At 31.7% G+C, this 11,141-nt stretch overlaps 1 protein-coding gene across 2 annotated transcripts; it reads right to left on the reverse strand.

Annotated features, from left to right (window-relative positions):
* Positions 1-3,401: 3,401 nt before the first annotated feature.
* On the reverse strand, positions 3,402-10,706 carry Nachrbeta1 (nicotinic acetylcholine receptor beta1). 2 transcript variants are annotated; one of them, XM_083035635.1, is made up of 7 exons: positions 10,301-10,706; positions 9,914-10,050; positions 9,606-9,760; positions 8,951-9,289; positions 8,446-8,823; positions 7,873-8,203; positions 3,402-7,705 (listed from the first exon to the last, which is right to left on the reverse strand). In XM_083035635.1, exons 1-7 carry the CDS (start codon positions 10,356-10,358, stop codon positions 7,541-7,543), a joined length of 1,563 nt encoding a protein of 520 aa, XP_082891761.1. In that variant the 5' UTR covers positions 10,359-10,706; the 3' UTR covers positions 3,402-7,540. The 2 variants fall into 2 exon arrangements, with proteins under 2 accessions (XP_082891761.1, XP_082891762.1); XM_083035636.1 differs by having other exon boundaries at positions 10,216-10,302.
* Between the last annotated feature and the right edge of the window lie 435 nt (positions 10,707-11,141).

An 11,141-nucleotide genomic window follows, 5' to 3' on the forward strand; every position in this document is an offset into this window, starting at 1 on the left:
CAGCGTACAAATTTTTTAATATGGTAAACATAAAATAAGTATGCGTCGCACAGGGTCCGCGTTAAAGAAGTATCAATTTCTAATATTTTAAGACGAGCCAAAAATTCATCGATTATACATTTTAATAGTACATTGATTACAGAATCTTTTGGTACGAAGCAGACAACAGCGTACAAACTTTTTAACTTGATATACATAAAATAAGGTTGCGTCGCATAGGGTCAGCGGTAAAAAGTATTGATTTCCAATATTTTAAGACGAGCCAAAAATTCATCGATTATACATTTTAATAGTACATTGATTACAGAATCATTTGATACCAAACAGACACCAGCGTACAAATTTTTTAACTTGATATACATAAAATAAGCTTGTGGCGCATGGGGTCAGCGGTAAAAAAGTATCGATTTCTAATATTTTAAGACGAGCCAAAAATTCATCGATTATATATTGTAATACTACATTGATTACAGAATTATTTGGTACCAAGCAGACACCAGCGTACAAATTTTTTAATATGATAAACATAAAATAAGTTTGCGGCGCATGGGGTCAGCGGTAAAAAGTATCGATTTCCAATATTTTAAGACGAGCCAAAAATTCATCGATTATACATTTTAATAGTACATTGATTACAGAATCATTTGATACCAAACAGACACCAGCGTACAAATTTTTTAACTTGATATTCATAAAACAAGCTTGCGGCGCATGGGGTCAGCGGTAAAAAAGTATCGATTTCTAATATTTTAAGACGAGCCAAAAATTCATCGAATATACATTTTAAAAATACATTGATTACAGAATCTTTTGGTACCAAGCAGACACCAGCGTAGAAATTTTTTAACTTGATATACATAAAATAAGTTTGCGTCGCATAGAGTCAGCGGTAAAAAGTATTGATTTCCAATATTTTAAGACGAGCCAAATATTCATCGATTATACATATTAATGGTACCTAGATTACAGAATCTCTTGGTACCATGCAGACACCAGCGTACAAATTTTTTAATACGATAATCATAAATAAATGATGCGTCGCACAGGGTCCGCGTCAATAAGTATCGATTTCTAATATTTTACGACGAGCCAAAAATTCATCGATTATACATTTTAATAGTACATTGATTACAGAATCTTTTGGTGCCAAGCAGACAACAGCGTACAAATTTTTTAACTTGATATACATAAAATAAGCTTGCGGCGCATGGGGTCAGCGGTAAAAAAGTATCGATTTCTAATATTTTAAGACGAGCCAAAAATTCATCGATTATATATTTTAATAGTACATTGATTACAGAATCATTTGATACCAAACAGACACCAGCGTACAAATTTTTTAACTTGATATACATAAAATAAGCTTGCGGCGCATGTGGTCAGCGGTAAAAAAGTATCGATTTCTAATATTTTAAGACGAACCAAAAATTCATCGATTATACATTTTAATACTACATTGATTACAGAATTATTTGGTACCAAACAGACACCAGCGTACAAATTTTTTAACTTGATATACATAAAATAAGCTTGCGGCGCATGGGGTCAGCGGTAAAAAAGTATCGATTTCTAATATTTTGAGACGAGCCAAAAATTCATCGATTATACATTTTAATACTACATTGATTACAGAATTATTTGTTACCAAACAGACACCAGCGTACAAATTTTTTAACTTGATATACATAAAATTAGCTTGCGGCGCATGGGGTCAGCGGTAAAAAGTATAGATTTCCAATATTTCAAGACGAGCCAAAATTTCATCGATTATACATTTTAATAGTACATTGATTACAGAATCTTTTGGTACCAAACAGATACCAGCGTACAAATTTTTTAACTTGATATACATAAAATAAAGTTGCGTCGCATAGGGTCAGCAGTAAAAAGTATCGATTTCCAATATTTTGAGACGACCCACAAATTCATCGATTATACATTTTAAAAGTACATTGATTACAGAATCTTTTCGTATCATGCAGACACCAGCGTACAAATTTTTTAATATGATAAACATAAAATAAGGTTGCGTCGCATAGGGTCCGCGTCAATAAGTATGGATTTCTAATATTTTAAGACGAGCCAAAAATTCATCGATTATACATTTTAATAATACATTGATTACAGAATCTTTTGGTACCTAACAGACACCAGCGTACAAATTTTTTAACTTGATATACATAAAATAAGTTTGCGTCGCATAGGGTCTGCGGTAAAAAGTATCGATTTCCAATATTTTAAGACGAACCAAAAATTCATCGATTATACATTTTAATAGTACATTGATTACAGAATCTTTTGGTACCAAGCAGACAACAGCGTACAAACTTTTTCATTTGCTATACATAAATTAAGGATGCGTCGCATAGGGTCAGCGGCATAAATGTATCAATTTCTAATATTTTAAGACGAGCCAAAAATTCATCGATTATACATTTTAATAGTACATTGATTACAGAATCTTTTGGTACCAAGCAGACATCAGCGTACAAATTTTTTAATACGATAAACATAAAATAAGGATGCGTCGCACAGGGTCCGCGTCAAAAAAGTATTAATTTCTAATATTTCAAAACTTGCAAAAAATTAATCTTATATACATTTTAACAGTACATTGTCTGCACATTTTTACGAATTATGCGTGACTGCATGCATATATCGCGGTAATATATGTCGAAACTCATTTCTACTGCGCATTCGGAATTCGAATTATATCAAGATTATCGAAAAGTATCGGACGAAATATATTTGTGACTCTAATTAAGAAAATAATTTTTGTTTTAAAAATTATATCTACGAAACCTTAATTGTAAATTTGTATTCATGTCTCACTTCTATTCTTAACTTAATAAATATACTACTTCTTAATTAAATAAATATATTTGAAAATATTAATATTGTTAGGTAATTAAATTTTAAAATAGTAATATGTTATAAAAATTAAAATAGCAATATATTGTAAATAATATGTTGTAATATCTTATCCTCGATTAATATTTTTGTTACAGATATCAGCTGATTAAAACGTTAATTTGCTAATTAATTTTTAAAATAAGAATATGTTATAACATTTAAAATAATATGTTTTAAATAATGTAATATATAATTCCTTAAACTCGATTAATATTTATAACAGCTATCAGTTGATTTCTGTCAAAAAATTTTAATCGAGTTTAAGGAATTATATATTATTTTAATTTTTATAACATATTTTTATTTTAAAATTTAATTGGCAATGTAATGCTTTAATCATCTGATTTCTGTAAAAAAATATTAATGAAGTTTATACAAACTTTATATAAATACATCATACTTTTTTTAATAAAATCGAGGAATGGCATAACGCGCGCTTGTGTTATTCTAGTCTTTTTCTAAAAAAGACATATTAAGTCGATTCTCGCAAGTATTGTTGCCTCTTGTCCGTGAAAATATTAATCAAAATTTAAAGTATTATAACATATTATTTAAAACATGTCATTATTTTATTTATTTTTATTTTGGATTAACTGTCAAACTGCTAACTGCTAACCCTCACGATGACAGCCTCTTCATGCTTCAAATATAACACACAACGCGAATGTCAAAAATATTAATCAAGTTTAAAGTATTATAACATATTATTTAAAACATATTATTATTTTATTTTATTTTATTTTATTTTGGACTAACTGTCAAACTGCTCACTGCTAACTCTCGTGATGACAGCCTTTCGATGCTACGAATATAACACACAACGCGAATCGACAGAGAGCCAATCAGCATCGCGGAAAAACGACAACAATGTCAATAACATGCCTTTTTTAGAAAGGGGATGTCAGTCAAAACACGTGAAGGTATGAAATTCGATGATTTTATTGATGTGTTATTTCATTATCAAAAAGACTACTTAGCTATTACGTTAAAGTTCTCTTTTACCTACCAACATACAGTAATGAACGAATATATAGTCACTATTATTTATCATGCATAATAAAGTACAAACTTGGTAGGTTCAACAATACTTGATAGGTTTTTGTTTGATACGCAAAAGTAAACTATAACATTACATATATTCGCTGCGGTAATTATTATTTTCGCAGTAGATAACGAACGCATATACATCGACTAAAATGTGTACTCTTTTTATTATTTATCGTTTATATTAAATCGCTTCCAATAAATAAGATTAAATCCATCGACGTGCTCAAATAAAATAAAGTATACAAAATGAAGTGCTTGGTTTCTAAAAACTTTGATTATTGTATTTCTTTTGAGGAAGACACATCATGCGCTATTAATAATTAACGCATTGTAATACGGGGATAAATTATTCTCGTTATATCTATTATGGACATACAATAATTTTTCTTTGATGAATTATACTGCAATGTAGATTTGCTTTTTAAAAATGATATTTGTAAATAAAATCAAATCCGTATCCGTTATTAACTTATCAAAATTGAGAGGAAAATTTATATTATAAATTTTGAAAATTACGTAAAGCTATATTTCCCTTCCATACAATTCGCTACAGTCGACATAAAGAGTTATAATCAAGAATGTTCTTTCATTAAAAATTCCATATCAATTATTACTATTGTTATCAAGCATCTTTGGAAAAGAAACTTATTTTACTACTCGCTTGAACAAATGATATAACACTCAATTTATATAACAGACTTAAATACTTTTAAAGAACTATCACAACAACTGTAACATTGAATTTCATTAAATTGGGTAAAATATTTATCTACATACAATAACTGCTTATTATACATATATTAAAAAATGTTGTGAGACTAATCAATTAACAATTGAAAATCTCGACGTAACCGAATAAATCGCCACTAACGAATTTTGCACACGCAATGTAAAATCGATAAAACTAATAAATTTGCAGATATCCATACGTTAAGAGAGATGATAAAAAATGACAATTGCATAAAATTATAAAATAATACGAAGGATTACATTTTTTGAGTTGTTTCGCTATTTGTATAAGAGTTCTCAATATCCAACAATCGACTGCAACTTTTCTCTGACAATGAGTTAAATCTTCTATTAGAGAACACATGACCGCCTCTTTGACAGCCCCTCTCCGTACAATATACACAATACAATACGATAAGCATGATTATGATGTTCTATTAACGCACGGCGATCCTACGTTCTTACGATAAACGTAGAATTCGCATTTGTCCTAATATGCGCATTTTGTTATAGGCGCAAATACATTAGCTCATCTTGCATTTAACTAAATAACATATTTGTCTAGATAACTAAACGTTATCTATTTTTGTTTCGTTTTCTTATTTTGTATATTAAAACGAAACTCTATTAAATTCTATTACATAGCATACAAGCTAATTATGATAATAAAAATCATCCACCATGCTTTTATGTTTATAAAATAACAATAATAAAATTTGTGAAAATATCTAAATATAAAGCAAAAAAACAATAAAAGACATGTGCATCATGTGCATGATGTGTATGTCTGTATATTCTATACAATATATGCAGTAATAACTATTTAGATAACTATTTAGATAATTATAACTATAAATTTGCGGTATAAGTTTGAATCATTTTATTTTTAATTTTAGGAAGGCCAATTTCTTCAAGTCAAAACAGATTCTCGAAAAGTATAATTTCTATTTAAAATCAACAAAAATACAAACGATTTAATTATACTAGAATAGATTTGTTTTATCACTTTAATCAACGAAATTTTATTTAATCATATCTTGACTTGTATTGGTCTTCCAATGCTAAAATTATCACGTAAATACGAGAGAGAGAAAACTCCTTTATAATTTATATTAATTTAATTTACAATCTCTCATGTTTGCATGAAATTTGTCACTAGGACTCATCGATGGAGATGTTTGACGAGCATATTGAGATCGTCGCGATTCTATCAATATATGTATAACCAATACGACGATGAGTATCAAACGCGAGTTCCGCTAAATTACAATGTGGCAACGGCGATTTGCACGATTATTATCAAAATTATTTCAAATCTATATCTAAGCCATTGTCGCAAAATTGATTCTGGATACCTATCCGCACGTAGTTACGCATTATTAAGAAATGTTTCGACCTTACTTTACAAAGAGATTTCTAACTTTGATATTTGAGACTTTGATCGATACTGGTCGAAACTGATCGCAAAAATTGCGATCAAGAAATGAAATAAAGAATTATTTTCTCATCATAAACTTAACATTAAATTTTTTAACGTATATATTACATATGTTAAACGTGCATACTTTTAACAACTCAGAATCAAAAACAAAAAATATGCATTTAATGATAGATTCATTAATAAACTGTAATGAAATTACGGCTCTATGAAAATATGCGACAATTTTACATAATTTAATGTTAAACGTGAATTCCTTGTAAGTTTGAATTATTTTATAATATAAATAATATTTTTCGTTACATATTTACTAACTTACCAGACTATTGGATTATTTGTATTCTAATTAAGAGATATCGATATAGTTGACTAAACATGTGTTTGTGCGTATCATCGTCATATTAATATATTATAATAATCTTGTCAAGGTTCTATTAATTAATTCCGCATTTTTCTAATTATGGATATTATATAATACTACAGAAGCGGATTTCATCGTTTAACATTAAGTGTATTACGTGATAGCTACATTTGGAGGAACAAACATAGTATTTTCAATGAGATATCTATACAATTTTATAATCAATATAGAATTCAGATAAATCTATATACCTACTAGCAAAACATATTTTTTATATAATGAAAAGTTAAACACTTTCTAACAAAAATTTATTCAACACTTAATTATTGAGATAATTTACGCTATGTAAATCCCCCTTTTCTTAAAACAAAGCTTCTAAATTTTTTAAGCAATAGAATTCCTAATGTAAAGATCATAAGAAGAAATATCTCTTTAATTAATACAATATCACCTCGTAAAAATTAAAAAACTGCCGAACAACTTGTTGTACCATATGATCTCTCGTTGTGCTAAAAAAAATTTTGAAAATATTTATTTTGTCCGATAAAATGAAGGACTATCTGATGTTATTTCACAAATCCTTCGTCTAAGCACATCGCGATAAAGCTATCAGAAGTTAATGGCATTGGGGAAGACAACAATCGCAGAGGCAGCTTGGATTAACGCTAGTGGAATTATTATCTACATAATGTATGCCATTTCGATCGTCCGTGCAAACTTCGCAACTGAGAACATTTGCGAGTAAAAAATGTTATTAATCTTAGATAAAAAAAAAAAAAAAGATACATACACACACAATGGCAGCAGATTGAGTTAAACTTTCATTAAATAAATTTATACTTTGCATAAAATTTGATAGAAATCTGTATAAAAAATAATTACTTGGGTGTTTGAATAACTGCTTGACTTGTAAGCGTTATACGTTTACAACTGTCATGGCAAGATCATTCACACGACGTTGTATGAAATCGATTTCGAAAAGGACGAAATGAGAACGGTCGGTAACGATGGCACATTATTTGTAATTGCGATTCGTTGGGACAAATCAGATTTTATTTTCCGCGATAAATTTCTATAATACGATCCTGGTCCACGTACTCGAAAATATGAGGCGCGTCCATTAGGATCCCGACGGTACCCGCGGTCGTCACTATAAAGAAGATATAAAGTTGCAGTCGATCGATCACCATTGCAACGTATTTCCAATCCTCCCTTGTCTATAAAAGAAAGATGTCGGAGAAAAGAAAGATTTAGTAAAAGAAAGTTTTAGTTACGTAAATCTAAAAGTTCTTTCGCCTTATGCATATACCGTAAACATATAGCCAAGTTTCTTACACAGGGTGTATATTGAGAGAGATGAGATGAAGAATTGCAAGATTCTTACCTGTATATACAAGTCCTCGTTCCTGAGATGCTCCGCTATAAACTCGACGGCCTCGGTGGCCTTGCTGGCTTCCGGGCTGAGCAACACAGAATCCGAGCTCTCGGATCCTCTTCTGTCGCCCATGCCCTCTCCTGCTCCAGCACCGCTGGAGCTGCTCGTGGTATGGTGTACCTTACGATTGATCTTACAATTCGGATGATGCAGATCGGACAGCTCCATCACCTCCATCTTTGACTTGGCCAAAGAGGTTGGCAGGTGTTTCGGCACCTCGGTCGGGCTCCCCGAATATGTGGAAGCTGGCAGTGTTACATTCGGTATCTCCATCATCCATCTGACGAAATAATATCTCTTTATTCAAATAGCAACGTGGCGATAAATTGCAAAATATAACAATGTATCAGACGTTTAATTAATTATGTTTGTATTACATATTATATTTATATCTGTAATATTTATACTAAATTGAATTATTTTATTTTATTAATAATTATTAATTGCATGCTTCTTTAATTGATAAAATCTTTAATTATAGTTATTCTTTGTTAATAATATATTTCTTAAAAATAATCTCACCTCAATCGTGTTTTCTTTGGTCGCCTCATGAATAGTATCGTTGGCAGATATTTAAGGAAGATCTTGCGTATGAGCTGAGGCATCCTGTGAGTCCTCGGTCCACGAAAATTCCAGTTGATAATGATAACAGTTACAAGGATACTGACAGTATTCATAATAAAGGTGAAGAGCAGATATTTGGCTATTAATGGCAGCACGAGAGAGGTTGGCGGCAGAATTTTGCTGACTAACAGAAGAAACACGACCAGAGATAGAAGAATGCTGATACCTAAAGTGACTTTCTCGCCGGCTTCCGCAGGAAGATAGAAGACAAGTACGCAGAGGAAAGAGATCAGAACTGTTGGCAGTATCAAGTTCACTGTATAGAAGAGAGTCTTCCTGCAGAAAAATAATATACACATTTCAAAATTTTAGAAGAAGCATGGCTAATATTTCTTTTAAATTAAAGTGAATTATAATTATAATAATGAGACAATATCGAAAGTGAAAAATTGAAAATATGTACCTGCGGATAATTATGTAGAAAGTGATGTCTGTCTCCGTGGGAAAATCACCTTGATAGGTGTTAAGATACGCTGGGACGCTAATGATATCCCATGTGCCACTTTTCCAATAATCAGACAGATCGACGAAATTTTTATCATTGTAAAGTGCAAGAGAGACTTGATCGCCGTTGAAGGTCCACGAACCGAACTTCATGATGCATGTTTGCTGATCGAAGGGGAAATATGTGACATCGATCGTACACGAGCTCTGATAGATCGCTGGCGGCACCCAGAGCACTTCGCCATTCGGATATATCAACACATTACTCTTGTAACGAACCTCATAGTTTCCATCAGCACTGTAAACAAAGTAGATATAATTTTAATATAGATATAATCAATTAAAAACAAATTTTATTTTATAATAGAAAATAAATCACATTTTTAATTGTCAACCTGTCTTCTAACGAAATGTAAATATTTTTAATTGTTATTACTTATGGCTAATTCATATTAGTTTAAAAGTAATTGCATTTGTTAAATATTTTAAACACATATACATCACATATTAATCTCTCACTCTGATATAACAATATTTTGATAAAAATTCTGGTAAAAATATGATTAACATACAAATTTCTTTTAATGAAAAATGCAAATAAGTTTCTCGCATACTTATTGAACAACACTATATCCGGCTTCCACACTTTGTCGGGTGGTAATCTTAGGACACCGATTCCGCCGTAATCTGCTTCGTCCCATTGTAATTGATAGTCCATCCATACGAATCTCAACCATACGTTCGATTTCATGATCTGGTTCTTCTCATTCTGAAAAATTTTTTAAATCTATGTAAAAATGTTTCAAGATTTTTTGAGAGAACAATAACTTTATACAATTATTTACATAATTAAAATTTTTTTTATAAAGAATCCTACTAATATTATTTCGCGCAAAGAAGAAACGGAGCAAAAGAATCTCACCACATTAATCAGTTGCACGAAGGCGAGGCCAAACCTCACGTGTACCTTCTCCGTCATATTTTGCACTGGTCGGATGAGTTTATTGTACCCTCTGAACAAATCTCGCACCAATCTCTCCTCATCTTCGGAGCACAGACCTGCAAGTAAAACAATTATCGCGATTAACGAAGATGAAGTCTGATAAACAAAATTCTGAATCGCACGAGAAAAATATCGCGTAAAATTAAAAACTGGCACGCTGTATTTATTTTGCTACCGCACTCTTCACTTCTTTCGTTCTCTCGTCATATCAGGAAGCTTACATATCCAAGCATTTGTGCACTTTTCTTAAAGCGCGCGAGCTTTTCCTCAAGTTTCAGCCCGTCACCCCGGAAACGGCACACTTACCGACGCACAGGATTGCCGAGATCAGGAATAGTCGCGCGAGACGCAAGCAGAAATACATTTTGGGCGGGTTCGTTGTGGGGTTGATTGTGGTCCCACCCGAACGCGCCGCGAGCACAGACACCACCGCCGCCACCACCGCTGCCACGGATCAATATAGAAGCGCAGACGCTGGCCAATAATTGCATTTCCTTCCTTGCAACTCGACACACCGAACCCACCCTTGATAAGCGATTGCGACTCTCGTCATTGCACACCCTCTCACAATCTCTGGAGATTCATTGTCGAAGACACTGCCGAAACTCTCGTATCTGTCGTCATTCGGCAAAGGGATGTCGCCAGGGGAACGCGAAGAAACGCCACTGACTGTAGCGAAATTTTCAACACACCGGAATGAACCTGTGTTACTCGAGGGGTTGGCAACTAAGGGTGGTTGGCCGTTCTCGATGTAGATACGCTGCTTTACCGAGGGATTCTGGACAAGCCGTGGAGGATGGAATTGCATAGAGGGGAACAAATCTCTGGATGGTATGAATTTTTTCGAGTGCAATTAAATAGAATTTTTATAAAAAAATAATCAAATGAAAATCAAGAAAAAAAATAATATGCTTTGGATTTATTATATACAACTAATATATATACAATTGGATATATACAATTGAAATATGCATTGCAATTGCAATATATGTATATAAAATAGAAGAAGTAGTCATATTAAACTGTTTTATATTTGCGTAATAACTGGTATCATAATAATTACATACATTCTCTAATATTTATTTTAATATCTTTCTTATCAAGTGATACTTGCAAAGATGAATAGATATAATGCATTATTGGCAAC

The sequence above is a fragment of the Prenolepis imparis genome, unplaced genomic scaffold (assembly GCF_030444845.1).
Source record: "Prenolepis imparis isolate NDT839.2.m4 unplaced genomic scaffold, iyPreImpa1.0 SCAF_4, whole genome shotgun sequence".
In the NCBI taxonomy this organism is placed as follows: Eukaryota; Metazoa; Arthropoda; class Insecta; order Hymenoptera; family Formicidae; genus Prenolepis; species Prenolepis imparis.

Bases quoted from the DNA above. Each gene is read 5' to 3' on its own strand.
- Nachrbeta1 (XM_083035635.1), bottom strand. From the start codon at position 10,358: ATGTATTTCTGCTTGCGTCTCGCGCGACTATTCCTGATCTCGGCAATC. The intron at 8,824-8,950 runs GTACATATTTTC...ATTTTTCTGCAG, and splicing joins TTCTACATAATTATCCGCAG to GAAGACTCTCTTCTATACAG. The intron at 8,204-8,445 runs GTGAGATTATTT...TTATTTCGTCAG, and splicing joins CCAAAGAAAACACGATTGAG to ATGGATGATGGAGATACCGA.